This window comes from Eretmochelys imbricata, chromosome 9, assembly GCF_965152235.1.
Source record: "Eretmochelys imbricata isolate rEreImb1 chromosome 9, rEreImb1.hap1, whole genome shotgun sequence".
Lineage (NCBI taxonomy): Eukaryota > Metazoa > Chordata > Testudines > Cheloniidae > Eretmochelys > Eretmochelys imbricata.
The window spans coordinates 73,493,091-73,516,734 of NC_135580.1; the positions used below are offsets into that span (position 1 = coordinate 73,493,091).

At 39.1% G+C, this 23,644-nt stretch overlaps 1 protein-coding gene across 6 annotated transcripts in view; it reads left to right on the forward strand.

The window, feature by feature from the left end:
* Nucleotides 1-287: 287 nt before the first annotated feature.
* Nucleotides 288-23,644, forward strand: part of CHM (CHM Rab escort protein) — a 134,525-nt gene continuing 111,168 nt past the window's right edge. For all 6 annotated transcript variants that reach the window (XR_013347120.1, XM_077826582.1, XM_077826583.1 and 3 more), the window contains exon 1: nt 288-348. Coding sequence is in view for 5 of the 6 variants with exons in the window: in XM_077826582.1 (XP_077682708.1) it covers nt 300-348 (49 nt within the window). In the remaining variant the exon portion in view is untranslated. The remainder of the gene's footprint in view (nt 349-23,644) is intronic.

The window sequence follows — 23,644 nt, forward strand, 5'->3', positions numbered from 1 at the left end:
AGTAGGTGCAGGAGGAGCATGAGGCTAAGTGCCCTGGGCACACCGCAGACAGAGCTCTGTCCCCCGGTGTCTCCGCTGCCCTGCTTTGCCCAGCAGCTGCATATCCGCGAGCCAGGAGCTCAAACGTTAAATCGCCAGCGTCCCTTTAAGGGAAGCCTCGCTCCCGCGAGAACTACACTCCCCATAATGCAAAGCGCACAAAGCCGTAGCGGCGGCCGCAGCAGCTTCCGCCAGTAGCCCGCCTTGAATTGCAGGCTTATTTCCGCCAGCGTAGGTCACGTGATCGATCCCCTTCCAAGATGGCGGACAATCTGCCCTCGGAGTTTGATGTGGTGGTGATAGGAACTGGTATGAGAGTCGCACCCTCGGGTCGGATCTGGGCTGTGGCTTTGGCCTGTAGCGCTCTGGGACGTGGGGGCAGAGCTGTGTGGGCGGGGCAGTAGAGGTGGGGGCTAGGCAGGGGGTCGGAAGGGCTGTGTGGAGCTGCAGGGGCGAGGTGGCGCCGGAGAGGCGGGAGCTGTGCGTGGAGGCTCGGGGGACTGAGGCCGGTGGTAGGAGACAGAAGTTGTGCCGGCACGGTCGGAGGAGTTGAGGCTACGGGGGAGGGAGGACTGGGTGCCAGGTCTGTACTTATGGGGTGGGAATCAGAGCAACGAGGCTGAAGTAGGGGGGTTGAGCAGGTGGCTGGAGAGGATCATGGAGCAAGGTGAGAATTAGACACTGTAGTGCTGGGACCAAGGACTGGTGCTGCTGCTAGGGAACAGAGATCAAGGGAATGAGGCTGTGGACATGTTGCTGAGGTAAGGATGGGACTGGGATTTTAACAAGAAGGTGGAGAAGGAAGTGGACTGTGGATCTGAGGCATGGGTTGGAGCCAGCGACCGGGAATCAAAAGGCATGAATTGTGCCTAGGAAGAGGGGAGCTGAAGTCTTGGTGTCAGGGCCAGGTATTCCTTTGGTATCTATAGCCTTTATAGACTCTCATACTCCTGTGACCAGACCTATATGAAGTGGTGTTCCTCCTGGTTGAGTTAAAATATTATCCTTAAGCATTTAAAGCTTTTAAAAAATTAATCTTAGGTGACAGGATCTTCTTAGGTAGTGTATGTGGTAGATATTGACAATCTCTCTAAATTTCACTCACATAAACAAGAGTTGATGTTTTAGTTGGAGGCAATTTATGGTAGTTTTAAAATATCTGATTGAAACACAGCAAATTATTTACCAGGAAAACAAACTTAAAATTTTCTCCTTTTGTATTCATTTTGAAGAGGATTTTCTGTCCAAATAACTGAACTGAGAGCAAGCAGGTGTGTTTAAATATTTGTTGTTTCATAGAACTCCATGCTAATTTTGGCCTAGCTGAAACAGCTCTTATTATAGAAAACCTTGAACTATTGTGGTGGTTCCTGTATTTTGTACAAAACTAAAATTATTCCCATCCCATATATCCTCTTTACTTGAGAGTCACCAGCTTTTGAGCGCAATCATGCAATCAAGTCTGGCTGGGTGGATCCAGGCACCTTGGTGGAGCTTCTTGGGGTCTGCTCTGACCCCAGTTCTTCAATCAGAACTCTCTATCTCTGTAATTTTTCTCTCTCTCTTGATGTAAGCAATCATGTTTGTGTTTTTTTTTATCGGGGAGAAGCGATTTAAATCGGAGCAACAACTGATTTTTTGAACAGTGATTTAAAGGAGCCAACAGAAACCATTGATTTAAATAAATTTTTAATAAAGTTTTGCATTTGTACTTAAAATTGACTCTCCTAGGTCGGTAAGCATTAAAACATGTTGATTTGCAGCTAAATATGGACTTTATACTAAACTTCGTGCCTCTTTTTGCTAAACAGGAGGATACACTATATCTATGCATATTTATTAACCAAGTACAGAGCTTGACTTACATCTATTCAGATTCATATTTTTTACATTTCTTATGTTACTGGTGAATGATCTTTTCTTATTTACTAGAAGATTAATTTTTTACTTTCAATTTGTCATGTTCTTGTTTGGATTGAAATTCAAATTCAATTAACAGCATTTAAAAAAACTAACTTAAATGCTTTGGATAAGTTTAAAAAAAGTTTTATTAAACAGTTTTAATACACAAAATATGTTTTATCTAAACTATTTAACTGTAGTTAGTGAATTGAACTGATAGTGACCAGAAACTGTGCCTTTCAGGATTTTAGAACTAGAAAAACTCATCTTTTCGCATCTAGTTTTTATTCATAGATTGGAAGAGAACAAGCTCTACTGCTTTTTCAACTTACAGTGGTTTCTTAACTTTAAATGAATTAATGATTGAACTGAACTAGTTGAATAAACTGAAATGAAGAAAATATTTTCTGCACACGCAGAAGAGGCTATTGCTATCAAACTGGTTTAGTTATTTAACAAATTCTGGTTCCAAGTGCTTAGCTAGTGACTTCCACCAGTTCAGGATTTGACTTTCTTTAAAACTTTGCAGCAAACACATACTCCTAAGTATTATTTTTATTTAATTTACATTATTTTAATAGACCATAATAAATTTAGGCCTTAACATACGCTGTCAATTTCCAATTTAATTTTAAATGTTTTATTTTTTAAAAATAAGCCTCTATTTAATTTAAATAAAAAAAATCAGATTTTTTTTAAAACAATTTTTTCTATCCATTCTGTTTTTATTAAATTCTTGTGTGCCATTCAAATTAACTTGCAGTCTTCTGAACCTTTAAACTGGGGGTATGAGAGAATCAGAGAGATTTGTATTGATAGACATATCTAAATGGCATACTCTGGGAATACTTTCTCTTTTAAATGTTTAGTTGAAAAAACACATTCCTGTAGTGTGTGCATTATTCAAAAGATTTCTCAGTTAATATAGGGGCTAGCAAAAAATAGTAAAAGCTGGCTATTTTTCCATTTGAGAACATAACTGCTATTATAGGTACCAAATCAAGATCCTTGGGTGAACCAAGAGACGCCTATGGGCTATTCGTGTAGATCAGTAGCAGGATTGAGGCCCTAATGAAGAAACTGTAATAGTTTCCCTGGCCATTCAATTCTTGGTTGTCAGATAGTGTGAAGAAGAATGAGAGGGAGTGGTAGTCAGGCTATATCAAAATTCCATCTTGTTAAAATTTAGTGATTAAAAAGCAGCCAAGCCTCAGTTTCACTTTACACACTTCTTTACATATAGTGAAAAAGCTTAATCTTATTAATTGCATATCTGTGACGTATAAACAATTAAAAAAACAAAACATAACAAAAAAACCCTTTCTGAAAGTCAAATCAGTGTTTGACCAAGCTAACCCATCTTGCCTCTCGGATACCAGAGTACTGAGGGTGGTATAAGAAACTAAATAGGACAGAGTATAAACCTATGATGGAGTTTTATTGCTTTTCCTGGTCACATAAAATACATAGAAAGCAATTGCCTCACTGCTTCAGATCAATTGTCTGTCTACGACAATGTCCTGTCTCCAGTGGTGGCCAGTACTTGATGCTTCTGATGAAAGGTGCAAAAATACCTTATAATTGCCAACTATGGAATAATCTTCCCATAGGGAAAGACTTCCTGACTCTAGTAAGTTATTGGCTGATTTATACTCTGAAGCCTAAGAGTTTCTCTTATTTTTCTTACTCTGTTGTGGCTAACTTACAGATACCCAATGTGCATGAATACAGCCAGTTGGATGCTATTTGCTTTAGGAGTCTCTCTCACCCTTAGGTTTGGCACATGCAAGTGTATGTGCACTATTGACTTTAAAAATCTCATAGTATAAATATAATATTTTAAAAAGAAATACATAGACTAAATGTCTGCCTAAATGATATAGGTAGAAAAAAAATGGTATAGTAATAAAATTAAATTTGTCATTGTCTATAGGTTCATAGTAAATAAAATTACACGCATAATCAACATTCCTGTATGTATTCATTTTCCAAATATTTTCCCATTCATCTCATGTTGCTTCAGAATTTCCAGTTTGTTAGGGAAATATGCAGAGGTGAATTTACTTTCTGAAGAAAAGTGTTGCTGACAGGTTTTAACCTATCAACTCTTCTTAGTTAGGTTACAAGTAACAAGTTCTTTCCTCTGTCTGAGCAAAGGCCAGAAAAATGCAAGAAGTCTAGAATGTTGTATAGCTCTGAAAAATGCTTTCTAAAGCTTGGCATTGAAGGGGAAGTCTGTTTTTTCTGTTCTCAGACCCCAGAAGAGCAGAGTTACGACTTCAGGGAGCGGCTAGCTCCTGCCCATAAATCACAAGTTCCAGACAGCCCTTCTGCAGTTTCCGCCACATGATCATGATGATCTCCCAAGCTTCATGTCATTTTCTCATGTGACTCTGTGATGTTTCAGATAACTCAGGTTTCAGTAATTAAAATCAAGTATGGCTGCTCACCATCACGTTCTCATGTTTAACATAAAATCCCAGTACACAGATACAAGTATAAACCTTATGATTGACTTGCTGTACATGGCAAATAATTTGTTTTACAATTTGCCATGTCTAGACTGAAATATTAAGGTGTCTCGATTTCTTTCACTTGTGGTTGTACAAGGGAGATTATTTTTAATGCTGGAAATTATTAAAAGATGAAGACTGCCTGAGGACAGTGTAGCTACAGTTTTGCTATATTACTGGGTAAATAGGGATTTTTTATCTTTGTAATACCTTGATGTTGTGAAGGTTAAGCTTTGTGAATTAGGAATTGATGTGCTCTAAGACAAAGGCTATGCCCTTTGGAGTGGTTAGTCCTTGCTGCATGGAAGCTTTTACCTGTAGTTAGTGATATAATAGATCTGCCATTAAGGAGGAGTTACACTCTGTTCATCTTCTAAACTGAGGGTTTATGCTGGATCTTATCTATTTCAATTTATAAAAGAGCCTTAGCCATAGGCATTTATACAAAAATTAAAATAACAATCAAAATACAGAAGTTTAGATATTATGTAGGAATAGAATTTCATGGGCTTTTCAAAGCAAATCAAGGTCATCTTATTTGCCTGTATATTTCTAGTGCCCAAAGACTCGAAGTAGGGTTAGGGCCATAGTGTACTAGGCACCCTACAAACACTCAGACTCAGTCCCTATCCTGAATAGTTTATAGTCTAGCAAACATGGAGATAGGGGAAGATAAGGGGACTGAGATAAATTACTTAGATTAGCTCTGTAAAACTTATTTTTATTTCCAATAAAATATTTAAGTAGTTCAGAACCATAATCTATCCCTAAGTGCCCCCTCACCATACTTGTTAGTTGGCCGACTGCTTGCAGAAATGGGGGTTTGAAGAAGGGTTAGAAGGAGAAAGAGTATATGCATGAGGGTAGACTGAAGAATGTACAGTGGCATTTAGTGAGAGGCAGACAAAATGGGTGCTGGAGGCAGGCATCTTTCATGTTGGGGCAAACAGTAAGAAACAAGAGGTTAGTAGGAAGGGGCAGAGTTGTGAAGGGCCTTGAAGAGATGTGCAGTTTGTTGTGGTGGAAAGCAGGGAGTCAGTGGAAGGATTCAGTGAGGTGAGCCTTATGGCAGGGCAAAAGACAAGGAAGATACTAGCAGCTGCATTTTGTATGGCTTGGAGGGGGTGTGTTTTATTTTAGTTACCTTTTCCTTGTACTTTAGAAGCAATCAGATATTGCACATTGTATTTTAATTAGCTAAACACATTCATATTGGAAGACAGACATATTTTTAACAGGGTAATAAGACATCTGGAAAAACTGACAAGAAATGTGGTGGATTCTCCATCACTTAATCTTTAAATCAAAAGTAAAAGTCTTTCTAAAAAAGATACACTGGTTCAGTGGTTTCTACCTTTTTTCATTTGCGGACCCTCAAAAATTTCATATGGAGGTGCGGACATCTTTGGAAATCTTAGACATAGTCTGTGGACTCCCAGGAGTCCCTGGTTGAAAACCACTGCTGTAATTCAATCACAAGTTACTGGACTTGATGCACAAATTTCAGGGTGAAATTCTATGGCCAGTATTATGTAGGAAATCAGATTAGATAAAAAAATCCCTATTAACCTTGCAGCATATGAATCTACAAATCTTTGCAATAGCAGTATGACTAAACATTATCAAACCAAAATGCTCTTGTTCAAAAGATGCAAAAGAGAGAGGCTGTTATGGGTAGTCAGTTTTAGTATATTGCCTCAGTTCTGGGTTTCTCTGCTTTTTGGTGTTGACTTAATGTTAACTTTTTAATGTGTAGCCATTGGTATTTCATTGTCAAACATGATTTTTGTAAAACATTAAAATATTTATGCTGACTTTTTAATGCATATTAGTAATTAAGACCTTTTACCCTTGCATGGTCTCTTCCTGTTTTTGATTATATAATTTGTGCATTCGGTAATTTTATTGATTCAATTAAGTGGTGACATTAGATTTGTATTTGTTCTTATTTCAGGTTCATTTAACTGTTTTCCCCATGGTGAACTTAATTAAAATGGAACCTTATGCTAAATTCTGGTAATCAGTTCTCCATCTAATACTTCACTTTTCTTCCTCCTCCTCATAGCTTCTGAATTAATACCGTGATACTCATAAATAAAGAGAAATGTTGTTGCATTTACTGAAGGAACTGGCTTCCCTGATCACCAGTTAAATAGAGCGGGGGTTTTGTCCTGATACAATGGAAAGATAATTTCATTTTTTTAAAAGAAATTATATACCGGTAATAAATTAGCTGTGTAGTATAAGAATGTATGCTCTATTTTTGGCTGTATTGTAGGTCTAAATCAGCAACAAAACTTTCATGATCATGGTAAACTTAATCCCCCTTTCCTTAGAACAACAGATATAATAGAATACAAAACTGCTAACCGCATCTTGAATTTCCCAGGTTTGAAATTAAGATATGATAAGCAAGCTTGTCCTGCTATAGCAACATCTTTTTTGTGAGTTCTGTTTTTTTAGTCATAACATTTCAGAAGTCAGGCTTTTTAACATCCTATCAGAGCCTCTCATATATCATTATATTTTGAATACAGTATATAGTTTTATTTTGGTTAAAATATCTAGTAATTGAAAAACCTGATTTGTTTAATAGATATAATACATGTCATTAATTCCATAAGCCATCACTGCCAATTTGGTCAGTCTTTGCTTTTTAAAAAAATGTATTTTAAATGAACGAGTAGGAATTCCTAATCTGTCTGAGAAAAGTAATATCCAATTTCAGAGGACCTGATCTTGCAAACACTTTACTCACTTGAGTAATATATTGAAGGCCATGGGATTATCCATTGAGTAAATTTATTCACATTAATATGTGTTTTCAGGATCAGTCTTTGAATTAAGTCACATTAAAATACTGGTTATACTTATTAGACTTGGGGGAGGACATTGTGAGCTCTTAGATAAAATTGCAGCTTTTCAGAAAAAGGTTGTTTACTTGATTTACATGGTAGAATGGCACTGTCAAGTATTCAGGCTCATACACTTCAAACGGTGATTAAAAAGGGAAAATCATAGACAAACCAATTTAATAACGTTGAAGTCACGGTAGAAACCATTCTGAGTTAAGACTGATGCTATCTCTAATGTAGTGCCTTTATATTGTAACAGCACAGGTTAAGGATGCCGTGTCCGCCCTAAATTGAATTGCCTTGTTCGGTTGGAATATACTGTAATATTAACATTGCTTAAACTTGTCTGATATTGTAGAAGGCCTGTGTTAGCTTCTGTTTAAGCTGTAAAATAAAGGATGTTGTTCTCTAAAAGGTGGTTGTATTCACATGTTTTGTCTGCCAGTAATTCTAATTTTTTTAAAAAAGTTTATTCTTTATAAAAGCAGTCACAGTAAATTTTCTAGTTCTATGCAATTTTCTTTCCATTCTGGTCTTCACTGGTTATAAATAACACATGAAATGACTTTCAAGGTAGAAAGCAGGAATCCATTTTGAAATATTCTATAAAATAAAGAGTGATTTATGGTTTCATATGATTTTGGCTGAAAGCACTCGGGCTTTGCCAGGTCATCAAAGTCCTGTCAGGGGAATCTATTATTTATTGTTCGATATGCTGGGAGTGGTGTAAGTACTTTATTTTATGTTTATCTTATGTAAGTATAGTGTTAGAAAAAATCAATTCCAGATACTAATACAGTTTTTAAGATATATCCTGGAAAACTAACCTAAAAATTATAGATGTGAATTATGAAGCAGAACATTAGCGATTCTGATCTAAAAGAGAATTTTGAAAAATGAATAATTCCTAATGTTGCTGCAAGATATTTTTGGATGTACCTCAGGAATTTTTCTCTTTTGCTTTCTCTGCTTATATTTTGGTTACTCTCCTTTTCATATATAAGCAGTCTCATTTTGCACAAATATTTAGGCACATGATAGGGAAAAGCTGGACAGGGTTAGTTTGTTATAAGATCATATGATATTCCTGTGAGCTTCTGAAATATTATGTTAGTTTCATGATGACATCTTTGTAAATAAATGTAACTAAAGATATTTGTTTACTCTCATAGGCTAGCAGAGTGGCATTGACTTGTAGGATTAATGTTTATAAATGAGGGAACAGAGCTACATTTTTTGTGAATGGGTAATCCCCTATCCTTTTAAGTATCAAGTGAGCAAAGCTGATTTTCACTGCCACACCTAAAGTTTTTGGTATCCCTTTTCTTTGCCTTCTCCGTGACTTTTTCACCTGATTGCCTTGGAGGTGTCATTCTTTCTGCCTTTCAAGTGTTGTCTCTGCTTGGAGTAAGTGCTTGTCCTTACTGATTTAATTCCTGATTAGTTTGGACGTCAAATCGAAAAGCTGCTCAGATAATGCAACTGCTATTGAAGCCTTTTCAGAGTCCTTTTAAAACTGACAGGATTCTGCTCCAGATGTCTTTAGCACAAGACACCATCACAGGTATTCTGCACTGCTCCTTCTACTTGCCTCATGTAAAGTATGAGTGTTTTGCAATTCTGTGAACCCTTCACTTCTCAGATCATCTTGCTTAGGATCCTGATGCTACCAATACTGAAATGGGGTAAAAATAAAGGCTCTAGTAATCTGCAACCCTGCTTCCAGCCCCATGGAATGTGGTTGGTAGACTACCACACATCAGAGATTCTCAGACACCAGAGCAAAGTTCTGTGCTGAGTATTTTGAATGGATTGGTTATTCTGTTGAGAAGACCTTCCCTCTCGAGGTCAAATGTTAGACCTCCTGTCCAGCATAATGGGGAGCCTATCAGGTTTTATTTAAACTCCTGTTTGCCTTTATTTTGAAATCGCTTTGAGCATTATGAGAAAAATCCCAGTGTAGAGTATTGGGAAACACCTATCTGGTCATCTGAGTATGTCTAATCTGAAAGATATGTCTCTGTAGTTTTTGTGTAGAAAATTTGATTCCAATAGGAAGAGGATTTAAAGTTTGAAACAGGACAGATTACCAAGAACTTGTCCACTTTAAAGTCACTGATGCATTGCCTGTGCCTAAAAATGTGGCAGTGTTGTGTAATTAAGTCCTTTTTTGTGAATTATATAAAGATGTCTATATTAGCGGCAGGATGAACACATAACTTCATTAATAGTGGAGGATTAGACCACCTTTCTGCAAGGAAACCAGAAAAAGGAGGGAGAGAGGTCTTGGAAGACTCAGATATCAGTCAAACAGAACCAGCTGCATCTTTGTTTGTTCTCCTAAACTGTCTTTGTGGATTTTGTCCAGTGTGACTTTTCTTTTCATATCTTGGGAAATGTTGGTTTAATATTGTCTGTATTTGTTTTTATTATGCTTTATATAGAATCCCTACAAATCCAGTGTTCCCAGGACATTTTTGTCCTTAATCAAACCCCTCCGGTCCTTGGTGTATAAATAGTACTGTTAATCTCTTGTAGTTGTAAGTACTCAGAGAACTGGCCATTCAAGACAATTTCAGCATCATTAATCTATGTGATATCAAATTGTTTATGCAAAAGTTTTTAGTATAGTTAAAACTGTATATATTGATAGTTTTCTGTGTGTGGGGCATGTGTATATGTCATAGTGGCTCATCTCCCCGACTTCTTTGAAATTATAATATGCTCTGGTGAGTTATTTGGATAAAACCTAATAATGTAAATCACAGGAGAAATAATTTTGGAACTACACAAAAGACCGAAAAGTTGTATGCAGAGACGACATGTTAAAATGTTATAAATTGTTAGTGAGTTTTAAAAAAGTGGTACTGCTAAGAGAATAAGTATTTATTCAGCAATAGAATTAAATCATACTTAAGAAGAAATCATTAAAATAAAATTAAGTTATGAGTAGTATTTTAGTGGAACTGAACCATGCTTGTTGGTTCTACAGGGTAAATGGGCCCAGAGACTCTTCTAAAAGAGGAGTGGAATGGACAAATATGCTTATTATGATCACTGTAAAATAAGTTTTTATGATACTGCTTGAGGGATAACCTTGCATAATACTTGATCATGATTTCAGTCATCAGTCTGACACTTGATTTTTGTTTTGTTTTGTTTGAAAGCTGATATATGTATATTTCTGAATACTTGGACTGTTTCTCATTTCAGTTTTAAAGTTTAATAGATCAGACATTGGGAACAAAAGAGCAAATTACTGAAGCTGTGGAGTTTTCCCTCATGTTACCCTGCCAGGTTATCTGATCTATGAACTGAAGTTGGGTGTGAGGCTGTTCTACCCTGCACGTGTATTCATCTTAGTCACTTTCAAACAAAATCTCTGTCTGTATATTTTTCCCTCTGATGTTCCTGATTGATAGTTCCATGACATTAAGAACATAAAAATGTCCCTACTGGGTCAGACCAAAGGTCCATCTAGCCCAGTATCCTGTCTTCCGACAGTGGCCAGTGCCAGGTGCCCCAGAGGGAGTGAACCTAACAGGGAATCAAGTGATCCATCCCCTGTCGCTCATTTCCAGCTTCTGGCAAACAGAGGCTAGGGACACCACCCCTGCCCGTCCTGGCTAATAGCCATTGATGGACCTGTCCTCCATGAATTTATCTAGTTCTCTTTTGAACCCTGTTATGGTCTTGGCCTTCATAACATCCTCTGGCAAGGAGTTCCACAGGTTGACTATGCACTGTGTGAAGAAATACTTCCTTTTATTTGTTTTAAACCTGCTGCCAATTAATTTCATTTGGTGACCCCTAGTTCTTGTGTTATGAGAAGGAGTACACAACACTTATCTACTTTCTCTACACCAGTCATGATTTTATAGACCTCCATCATTATCCCCCCTCAGTCGCCTCTTTTCCAAGCTGAAAAGTCCCAGTCTTATTAATCTCTCCTCATATGGAAGCCGTTCCATGCCCCTAATAATTTTTATTGTCCTTTTCTGAACCTTTTCCAATTCCAAACTATCTTTTTTGCAATGGGGCGACCACATCTGCATGCAGTATTCAAGGTGTGGGAGTACCATGGATTTATATAGAGGCAACATGATATTTTCTGTCCTATTATCTATCCCTTTCTTAATGATTCCCAACATTCCGTTCGCTTTTTTGACTGCCGCTGCACATTGAGTGGATGTTTTCAGAGAACTATCCACAATGGCTCCAAGATCTTTCTTGAATGGTAACAGCTAATTTAGACCCCCATCATTTTATATGTATAGTTGGGATTGTGCTTTAATGTGCATTTCTTTGCATTTATCAACATTAAATTTCATCTGCCATTTTGTTGCCCGGTCACCCAGTTTTGAGAGATTGTTTTGTAGCTTTTCACAGTCTGCCTGGGTCTTAACTATCTTTAGTAATTTTATATCTACAATTTTGCCACCTCACTGTTTACCCTTTTCCAGATCATTTATGAATAGGACTGGTCCCAGAACAGACCCCTGGGGAACACCACTATTTACCTCTCCCCATTCTGAAAACTGACCATTTATACCTACCCTTTGTTTTCTGTCTTTTAATCAGTTACCAATTCATGAGAGCACCTTCCCTCTTTTCTGGTGGCAGCTTACTTTGCGTAAGAGCCTTTGGTGAGGCTGATTGATTTTGTTTAATCAGGTAAAAAGCTAAAAAGGCATGTGGTGCTGCTTCTTCCTTTGACCAATCAGAACGTCTTGTTTAAATTCAAGAATAGTTTTTCCTTTCTAAATACTTCATTCAATTACTCAGTTTGCGGCTGCTGTAGCACCAGAAATATCTTGCTTTAGTGTTCTGTAGCACCACCTACCACCAAAAAAACAAAAAACCCAAACCTTTTTGCTACTTTATATCCGGGATCGGAAACCTTTGGCACATGGACCGTCAGGGAAATCTGCTGGTGGGCCAGTACGGTTTGTTTACCTGCAGCGTCGGCAGGTTCAGCTGATCATAGCTCCCACGGGCTGCGGTTCGCCGTTCCAGGCCAATGGGGGCTGCGGGAAGCAGTGTGGGCTGAGGGACGTGCTGGCCGCCGCTTTCCGCAGCCCCCGTTGGCCTGGATCAGCGAACAGCAGCCAGTTGGAGCCGCGATTGGCTGAACCTGCGGACGCTGCAGATAAATAAACTGCCCGGCCTGCCAGCGGATTTCCCTGAAGGGCTGCATGCCAAAGGTTTCTGATCCCTGCTTTATATATATATTTTTGGTAAAATCCACAAGCTAGTTACACTTTGAATCTAGGCATTCATGCATTGCTTGTCACCACAATACATGAATGCCTTACAAGTTCTAACTATTGCAGGGATCTTGCTATTAGGACTATCCAGTGAACTCCCCCAGAATTAGCAGTTACTGTGTTTTAAATACAAGTAAAACTTACTACAGTGGGTCAGCTGTGTGATTACAGAAGACTGCTGTATTGAAAGTGCCTGCTTGCTTCCTGCATTCCTTTGCTCAATGGTTCCCTCCAACACTTTTTTTATTAAGTGCCTCTCCTGGCTTGTTTAATAGATATATTTAACTGAATTAAATGTTTTAAACCTTTTGCTACAAAAGTCCTATGTAATTTGCCACAAGCATATTAGTTGTACAGTGGAAAGATCCAATTTCCATTGAGTAATTCAGGAACTAAGACACTTCCTACAAACAGTTGCAGCTGTATGTTATATAAGCTGCTTGGATCAGGAAACTTGTCCATCGTAATTACTGGAAAGAGCCTTGCACATGTGGGGCATTGCGTAATAATAAATAGTTGCTAATCAAACAGTGAAGTGGGAAAGCTAAAAGTAAATTTTGGATTATATTAAGGTCAATTATATATTTTTGCTGTAGAATTATTTTTAGGGCTGTCAGGTGACTAAAATAATTAATCTCGACTAATTGGGCTGTTAAACAATAGAATACCATTTATTTAAATATTTTTGGATGTTTCCTCATTTTCAAATATATTGATTTCAATTACAACACAATACAAAATGTACAGTGCTCGTTTTATATTTTTTATTATAAATATTTGTACTGTAAAAAACACAAATATTTTTCAGTTCCCCCAATACAAGTACTGTAGTGTAATCTCTTTATCATGAAATTTGAACCTACAAATGTAGAATTATGTGTAAAAAACAAACTGCCCTCAAAAACAAAACAGTGTAAAACTTTAGAGCCAATAAGTCCATTGTGTCCTACTTCTTGTTCAGCCAGTTGCTTAGACAGACAAGTTTGTTTACATTTGCAGGAGATAATTCTGCTTGGTTCTTGTTTACAGTGTCACCTGAAAGTGAGAATAGGCATTCACATGGCACTGTCGTAGCCAGCATTGCAAGATATTTACATGCCAGATGTGCTAAAGATTCATATGTCCTTTATGCTTCAGCCACCATTCCAGAGGACACGTGTCCATGCTGATGATGGGTTCTGCTCGATAATGATCCAAAACAGTGCGGACCATTGCATGTTCATTTTCATCATCTGAGTCAGATGCCACCGGCGCAAGGTTGATTTTCTTTTTTGATGGTTCGGGTTCTGTAGCTTCCACATTGGAGTGTTGCTCTTTTAAGACATCTGAAAGCATGCTCCACACCTAGTCCCTCTGAGATTTTGGAAGGCACTTCAGATTCTTAAACCTTGGGTCGAGTGTTGCTCTTTTAAGACATCTGAAAGCATGCTCCACACCTAGTCCCTCTGAGATTTTGGAAGGCACTTCAGATTCTTAAACCTTGGGTCGAGTGCTGTATCTGTCATTAGAAATCTCCCACTGGTACCATTTTTGGGTTTTGTCAAATCTGCAGTGAAAGTGTTCTTAAAACAAACGTGCTGGGTCATTCTCCGAGACTGCCATAACATGAAATATATAGCAGAATGGAGGTAAAACAGAGCAGGAGGCATACAATTCTCCCCCAAGGATTTCAATCACAAATTTCATTAATACTGTTTTTTTTAACATGCGTCGTCAGCATGGAAGCATGTTCTCTGGAATGGTGGCCGAAGCATGAAGGGGCATACGAATGTAAATACTTTTAATGCTGGCTACAAAAGTGCCATGTTGAACACCTGTTCTCACTTTCTGGTGACATAAATAAGAAGCAGGCAGCATTATTTCCCGTAAATGTAAACAAACTTGTTTGTCTTAGTGGCTTGCTGAATAAGAAGTAGGACTGAGTGGATTTGTAGGCTTTGAAGTTTTACACTGTTTTGTTTTTGAGTGCAGTTATGTATTCAAAAAAAATCTATTTGTAAGTTGCACTTTCACGATGAAGGTTGCACTACAATACTTGTATGAGGTGAACTGAAAAATAAGATTTTTTTTTATAATTTTTACAGTGCAAATTTGTAATAAAAATATAAAGTGAGCACTGTACACTTTATTCTGTGTTGTAATTAAAATTGATATAAAACTGTAGAAAATATCCACAATATTTAATACATTTCAATTGGTATTCTATTGTTTAACAGTCTGATTAAAACTGATTAATTGCGATTAATTTTATTTAATCACGTGACTTAACTGCGGTTGACAGCCCTAATTTTTCCCCTCTTTGAAGCACTAGATTTTGACTGGCCAGCTTTGAAAATTGACCTGTGAGAGCTCACTGAATTGAAATTTAGTCATACCTAACTTTTATTTCTTCATGTAAGTGGAACTACAGTTGATATTGGCACCTTATTTAATAAATATTTAATAAAAATTGCCATATTTAATACATAATTTTGAGGCAATCTAGTTACATAATACCAGTATATTTATTGTATTTTTACTTATGGATCACATTACCATTAATGAAGTTTAGGCTGATTCTTTCAGGAAAAGTTTCCAAAACACTTACAATAAATCTGAATCCCTGCTTGCAGGTGATTGGAGGCAGAAGCAGACTAACCAATCTAGGCAGGCTGGGTGTGGCCATACCTTTGAAGACTCAGCAAGATGAATCAGTGTCCAGGAGCTGCAGGAGGCTTTACCAGTCCTCCTGCTCAGAACAAAAGAAAACAAAACCGAAAAGAGATTCTTCTTCTTAGTATTTGGCTTAATGGATAACCAGCATTACTAGCATCTTATTCAGCCTTGGAGGTGTTTGTGGCAAGCTTGCTCAAAACACCCCTTTCTGATTCTGTGGTATAGGCTGCTGCAGCTTCCAACACAGCATGTCTGGGCAGGCCTCTCTGGCAGGAATACCGCACAGGCAACCAAAGAAATGGCAAAGTTGTCAGGAAAGCACACACCTGTTTGGGCTGGCCCAAACCCACTTGCCCTTTGGTCAGCCATGCCATGGCATCTGGACTAACTTGCTCAATTGCTGCAACTTGGCCATGTCCCATCACTTTCTCACTCTGCTCCAAACAATCCGCTTTGGAAGGATGTAAGTAGGAGCAAGAAGGGCATAAGGTCCACAATTTATTTCAGACTATTTTGCGCCTATCCTCTTTGACAAGGTCTGAGTCAGCCCTTATGTAACCCTGCTTTGTGCCCTGTACAAACACAGAACAAGGACAGTCCCTGCTCCAAAAGAGTTTATAATCTAAATCAGTCTTCCTGTGGTTGGAATGAAAGTCAAAGTTGCTCTGAAGTAAGGAAGTATTACTTCTGAGGGAATTCTGCACCTAAAAATTATGTGCACAATTTTTTAAAAATTCTACAAATTTTATTTGTCAATAAATAAATGTGGCTCCAGCATGGCAGTGGGGAGCACAGGCCACTGGCTGCACTGAGCTGGGAGATCATCCTGAAGTCCCCACTTCCCCCGAACTGCCCCTGAGACACTGCAAGGACTGGGCCTGCCCTAGAAATACCCTGGGGTCCTCCCGCTTCGTGCCAGGTGCATCAAGTTTGGGTCGGCAGGCTCAGCCCAGCAGGATCCAGGTGTGGGGTGAGAGGTTTCTGTGTGGGGCAATCTGGGTGCGGGTAGCTCAGTGAGAGATCTGGATGCACAGACGCTCGTTGGTGGGGTTCCGGGTGCAGGGGCATGGCAATGGGACTCGGGATCCAGGTGAAGGTGGTGGAGGTCTGGGTGTGGGGAGATGGGGCTTGGTGTGGGAGGGTCTGGGTGTGGGGGACTTAGTGGGGCTTGATGGGGTGAGGGTCCAGGTGCAGCTGGTTGGGGGATCAGTGGTGTGGGGGGCTTGTCAGAGGGGTCCAGGTGTAGGTGGCTATGACTTGTCAGAGTGAGAGTTCAATGGGCTTGCTTAACAGGGAAGCCCAGTTGCTGCTGAGGGGATGCTGCATGCTTGGCTCCCGCTCCCCCCCTGTGATTCCCCTGTCCCCTTTTACTCTCCATTTCCACCACTCCCACATTCCCCTCCCCTTGCCCTATTCCACTCCCCTTACCAAGAGCCACTGCGGGTACTCACTGTTGTACAGAAAAAAGGAGGGCTCCCTGCACACAGAAGGGGAGCACGATTGGCACTAGGACCAGGAGGCGGTATTTAGCCACAAAGTCAGCGGAGCAGAGATGCAGCCTTCTGGGCAGCTCTGCTTGCAGAATGACGGGGCAGTGGCATGTAACCCTGTGTGCCCCCCAGGCCTTGCCCCCAAAAAACTGCACCATGGTTGCCCCCTGCTGCCCTCCCCACTGCCCAATAAGTGGCTTCCTTTTGCTTCTCTGCTGTTTTCTGCAGGGAAACACAGGAAATCTGTGGGAGGCTGGAGGGGTGGAGGCTGTTTTCTGCGGGTGTGCAGTCCTGCAGAATCCCCCCAGGAATAAAGTGTTTATATGAATTTCTTCTATTCAGTAATGTGTAGATTAAAGTTTAAAAGAATTAGCTTGCTGAAGCAACTTTGGAAGTGCCTTGAACTGTCTGGATCTTCTTTGATATGGCTGCTCTCGGCCTGCTGTGATTGACACGTTTGGTTCCGCCTCCAAGGCGCTGCAAGCTGGGGAAAAACTTGCTGTAATGGATCTGCAAACTTTTCTCCTATAATAAAGAAAATGGTCATCTTAACTTATGTGAAAATTTCTTATTTTCACTATTTTTAATTCTAGAATTTCATTGCAGAATAGTTTACAAGGAAGCAATGCTTTTTACTTAAATTTGAAGTGGAAAGGTATAAATGGCCCTGAAAAGTAGGCAGATTTCAAATTTTAAAATCTGTAGATCTGAAATGTAGTATTAAAGATAAATTGAAAAGCTTGTTAAAAATACATTAAATAGTATATTACCAAATCATTAACAGAGTTTGTGTAAGACTTAAGTTTTATAGGTAAATACACTTTAAAAAGCTAAAAATAATTTCCTCAGAGTTCAAGGTTGTTTCCTTTGCAACTGTTTATTCATTTAATTATTTTTTTGTGTGTGGCCAGTACCGACATTTAGGTATATGACAAACAAAAACAATATCACATTGTTTCATGCATTAGACAGCACAAATAACCATTCCACTTTTATGTGTAGCCCCAGTGCAGTACAACTAAAATCTCAGTGAGACAAATACTTCACAGTTAAACAAATGCTTGATCAAACAGATGTGTTGTGTGCTGTACTCAAAGTAAACCTCTATTTCTGTCTTAACAACAGAAGGTGCAAGTTCCACAGCTAGAGACACTCCATCAAAAATTAACTTAGTGATTCTCAAGAGGGGAGATCTAGGGACTCTTGGGAGTATGGGAAGTATCTCAGCTGATCTCCCTGTCACATGGATCCTGATCCCAAGCCCATTGAAGTCAACTGGAATCTTTTTATTAGCTTCAACAGGATTTGGATGAGGCCAATGATGCACATAGAAATTGGAGAGAATACCTCTAAAGCCTAAAGCGCTGAATGGGGAGTAATCCTAACCTCTGAGATCTTGCTAAATTTACATTTAATAATCTACCAATGCTATTTTCAAATATTTCGTAGCTCATGATGTATCTTTTTCTTCGCTATCTTTTCTGTTGTGTCCATTTGTATATAGAAGTGTAATCTTTGACAAAATCCACCATTTCATAAGGAGAGAATTTTAAAAAGAGCTAAGCAATCAATATTTAACAGAATATGTCTTAATTCTTTTTTCATGTGGGTTTGTATCCCTTGTAACTTTTCCACAACTGTCCACAGGCGACTACTCTTGCCCACAAATTATCTACTTATAGCACTTTGTCTCTTGAAGCAAAACATGAAGCCGTGTGCTGACCTCATCTTCTGTCACTACTAGTATGTAGCAATAGGTGGATTGGATACTTCAGCACCCTGGAATAGCTGATAGAGAGAAGTTTTTATGAGACTATATCTAGGTCGGACAGTGTTAAATGCAGTAACAGGACGGTAGATGATTCATGAGATACACTTTGGCTATCCATAAATTGCACAGCTGGCATGGAAAAGTTACATAAATTGTTTAGTTAACTGGAAACCAAAGAGAAGACACTTAAATGATGTAAAATGGACAAAAGAAGTAGGAAAAGATTTTTAATCTACACGTGTGTTACTAATTAGGAATAAAATATACTTACTACTACTAATTATTTAAAACAGCATATTTGTCAGTTATGTCGTTCAAGTTTGTCAGTGTGTTTAAAACAGTTTAAACACATGATGTGACATAGTCATGTAATTTAAGGTGTTAAGTACTTGAATTGGAATTGGAAGCACCTAAATTGTTTATGAAAGTAGCCATGATAACTGATACATAGGAGGCTTGGATCCTGGCATCTTTAAGGTATATTACCGTAATTAGATTTTCTTACAGAACAAACACTCCTGCCATACCTCCTCAAATTATAATCTTGTCAAATCTTAAACTCTTCAGGCTTAGTGGGTAGTAGGATGGGAAATTTCACTCTTTTAGATTTATGCTTGGTTCATGATTCTTTAGATGGTACTTCTTCCTTTGATTAAACGCTGAAGAGGTTCCCCTGGTATTGCATTAGGTGCACTGTTTCTGGAGGTGTAGCATCTTTCGGATAAGATGTAAAACCAAGGTCTTGACCACTTGTAATTATGAAAGAACCCTGTGCATTTTGCTCAAGATCAATTTAGGACAGCTGTTCTAGTCAAATTTCATGTGGGTAATTACATTCTGTCTATCAAAAACTAGCCCTGCATTTTCAATTGAATACAGTAGTCATCTGCTGTGCTAAATAGTTACCTAGTATTGCTGTTACTTTCATCCTTAGAGGCTGCTGCACTTCAGTGGTGACCCGGCATGTTTATAGTTTGTAAAATGGTTTTTGGATGTTTGGGGTGTTTGTGTAAGGTAATAAACATAAAATAAGATTATTAGATTGCAAATGCTGGTTTTGAAATCTTTGTATGTATTGCTTTAAGATTTAGAGGCTTCTGAAACTGGTGGTGGGGCCAAATGGCACAAACTAGAGGTGTTGTCTGTTGAAATAAGATATTCTGGTACATTGCATGGTATATCAGAGAAAGAGCTGAAAGCCTATGCGTAATATGATTCGTAAATGAACATCAATTGGCTCAATGTGCACATAGAAATGGAACATTTCTTGAAAGTTTGAAACACTGCTACAGGGAAGCGCAGTGCCTATTTGAAGTGCCCTTTGCCTATGGAATTGTCTAGCAAACAGAATGAACTTTCCCAGTATGGATGCAATTGTTCCTTTTTTTTTTTTTAAGATAAAAGCCATGTATAGCATGGTATTTCATCATAGTAAAGTAGTCAGTGACACAACAAAGTTGCACTGAATCTTCATAACTTTTTGTATTTTGCTAGTTGAGATGACAATTTTCACGATCCCTCAAAGTGGTAGGTCTTAAAAATGAAAGTTGCAAGAAAATCTGAAATTTTACCTTAGTGCATATGATGATTTGAAATAGAATAGTCCATGGGTCATGCTGATTCCTGAATAAGGAAGACACTCATATTTTGTTGACATTGTACAAAAGTCATTAATTTGATCATCTTTAAGGCTTGATGTAGGCATTTGTTTGTAACTGAGTATTTTAAAAGTTACAGGCAGCATACTGTTTAGTACTTAACTGTACTGGACAAAGGAAACTTTTCAAGGAAAATGAAGCGGTTTGAAAGGTAAGTATTTTTCTATTTAGGTTGGCTAAATATTTTGTAATACTTTTTCTCTCTGCTTTTTTTTGTAATCTGATTTTTGTAATTTTATGTGAATAAAGTGGATAATAATGCTGATTTAATTCTGGGGGGGAAGGGGGAGGAATTTTTAACTGCCCTAGAGAACCTGAGCTGGGTAGAAGAGTTGTTCCGATCAAAGTCTTAGGACCCAGGGGAAAGGAAGCAATTGAGTTTGCATTCTAAATCCAGCAGTTTTTATTCTGGCAAATAATTTGTTGACTTTAATGTGAACGAGCCCTAAATAAGAACGTGAGGCCATGGCTACACTTTGGGGAGTATAGTGGCATAGCTATGACACCACCCCATAATGTGGATGCAGCCTGCAGTGACGAAAGAGGTTTTTCCATTGGTGTAGGAGCACCACCTTCCTGAGCGAAAGTAGCTAGGTCAACAGAAGCATTCTCCTGTGATTTAGCTGCTTCTATATTGAGGGTTAGGTTGGCATAGCCATGGCGTTTGAGTGTAGATTTTAAGTGTGGACTTTCTTGAGTTCAAGACATTAGAATATGGCATTTGATGTCTGGATCCTCCTAGTGTTATCTAGTCTTGGGTTCTAGGGTTAACCAGGACTAGGCAAAACATTTTTAAACATAATACTTAATATTTTAGCATTTTTTAATCTGGTACAAGTCTTCAGTTTTTCCTAAGGTTTGAGCTAAACAAATGATCACTTGATAGTCTGAGACCTGGTCTATACTACAGAATTAAGTCAACAAACTGCCTTACATCTACTTAACTGTGTAAGCGTCTTCGCTCTACAGGGAGTCCCCGGTATACATCTCCCCCTTATCCGTTGTTTCAGATATCCATCACTCATCAATAGGGGAACATGTTCCAATTTACGTTGGTCCTGATCTGCATATCCGTTGTTTGCACGGATCGGGACTGACATGAATTGGAACACGTTCCTCTATTCTACAGTACTGTACTTGCATCCGCTGACCACATTCAAGGCTTATTACCTATAGAGGACGTTCTCTGTGCTGATTAAGGAGATGGCAGGTGAAGGAAAGCCCGTTGTAAAGGAGTTTTGGAAGTCCTACAACATCTTGAATGGTGTGGAAAACATTGTTGCGTAGTGCGAAGAGGTCACTTTGCAATGGATGAACAGCATTTGGCACTGTGCATGGCCAGATGCTGTCCACAGCTTCATGGGATTTGATGCTGTTCCTGCTCCCGAGCAAGAAAATGTCAAGTTGGCGAAGGATGTTGGCTTCGAGGAGGATGTACAGGAGTTGTTGGAGTTTCATGCTGAGCAACTGACAGGATATCTGAAGAAAGCAAGGATGATCATGACGATGACGTAGGGCTGGAAGCCAGGAGTCTGATGACAAAGAATCTCTCCCATTTCTTTGGATTGCTGGATGAGATAACGGAAATCATACAGAGTGGGGATCCATTTTGTGAACGGTTTGCCAAAGTCTCCAGGGCTCTCGGTACAATAGCTTGCTACAGGGAGATCTGTAGTTCAAAGATTCATGCAGGAGAGCAGATGTCAATAAAATCCTTTTTTAAGACTTCTGAAACCGAAAACCCAGCCGAAGAAAACCCAGCCACCACCCATAACTAAGCTTAGTGTAATTGACACTGTATTTATTGTATTAAAATGTTCTATGTGTTTGGATGGTATTAGTAGGGTTCTGTAACCGTGCCTATGTGGGTCACAACTGACAATAACAAATTCAGGACAAATTGCTGAGAGAGTGCAAACACACCACAAACTGGTTATTCCTCCATAAGCTGTACCAGCACAAAGTAAACTTCAGTCTCACCACATTGGCTAACAAGAAGTCAGGTAAGCAGTTTCTGTAGATATTCCAGTCCTTGTATCACCACCAAAAACACTGGATTTAAAGATGAGTTGTTCCTTGAAACCAGTCTCATCAAACAAAAGGTTCTTCTGATCCCAGAGGACCAGCCACACACCCAGGTCAATATATAACTCAGATCTTACCCAAAAACACACTGATGCCAATCCTTCAGATGTAAAATCTAAAGCTTTATTTACCAAAAAGAAAGGTGGAAGTTAAAATTGGTTAAAGAATCAAATACATACAGTAATTGCAAAGTTCTTGGTTCAGGGTTGCAGTGATGGAATAAACTGCTGGCTTGATAAGTCTCTGGTTGCTTCCTAATAATTGGAAGGACCTCAGTCCCTTGGTTAGAATGCTCCCATTAATATAAGTCCATAGTCCAGAGGTTTGAGCAGGAAAGAAGCAAAATAGAGATGTTTCCAGGGCCTTTTTATAGCTTCCGCCATGTGGAGGGAAATTCACTGTTTTCAAACAAAGCCCTCAGCACAGCTAGTGGAAAATTGCAGGAAAAAGATGGAGTTTGGAGTCACGTGGGCAAGTCATATGTTCATGCATGAATTCGCCTAGTCACAGCAGAAAATCATTATCTATATCTCAAACAGTACATTCACAAGAAAGTCCCTTCAGGGTAGGTATGTGTGACGTTCCCCTGGTGTTATCTGCACCACTCCACTGCTAGGTTACTCCACTACACCTCAATTCTGAGAGCCAGCCTTACCCTGCTCTGCTGTGAGAACCCGCACTCCTGAGCTGTTCATGCACAGCCTCTAGCAAGTCAGCTGCTTGGATTGTGCAACCAAATGACACTAGCCAATATCTTTGGTCCAAGACACAGCCCTAGGAACCTCCATCTTGCAGTGTCCAGTTATGCCCGCTGGATGTTGCAAGCTTATATGAGTGTGTCAATTTAACAAAGAAATTGATATGCACCAGGCTTGTTATCCCAAGGGGAGGTTCTGACATGCTTCAAACCAAAAGCACTGTTTCAGGTAGAATTTAGAATTTATTAACTACAAAGAAATTTTAAGTGATTATAAGTCAAAGCACAAGAAGTTGGATTTGGCCAAATGAAATAAAAGCAAAATGCATTCTAAGATCTTAACGCTTTCAGTGCCCTTAAAAACTTACATACTTCTCACCACAGCCTGGCTGGTTGCCCTTCAGCTAGGCTTTCCCCTTTTGATCAGTGCTTCAGTTGCTTGGTGGTGATGTCTGTAGATGGAGGTGGAGAAGAAAGGCAGAGCAAGGCAAATGTCTCTTCCCTTTTATCATGTTCTTCCCTCTTGGCTTTGCCCTCCCTCCCGCCCCCCTTCAGGGTCAGGTGAGCATTACCTCCTTGTAGTCCCTGACTGATAAGGGAAGAGGGGTGACTCTCTCAGGAGTCCAAGAGCTCCTTTGTTGCTGCCTTGTGAGGCTGGGCTGGGCTGGGCTGAGTTTGTCCCATACATGTGCTGATGAGGTGTGAACTGCCC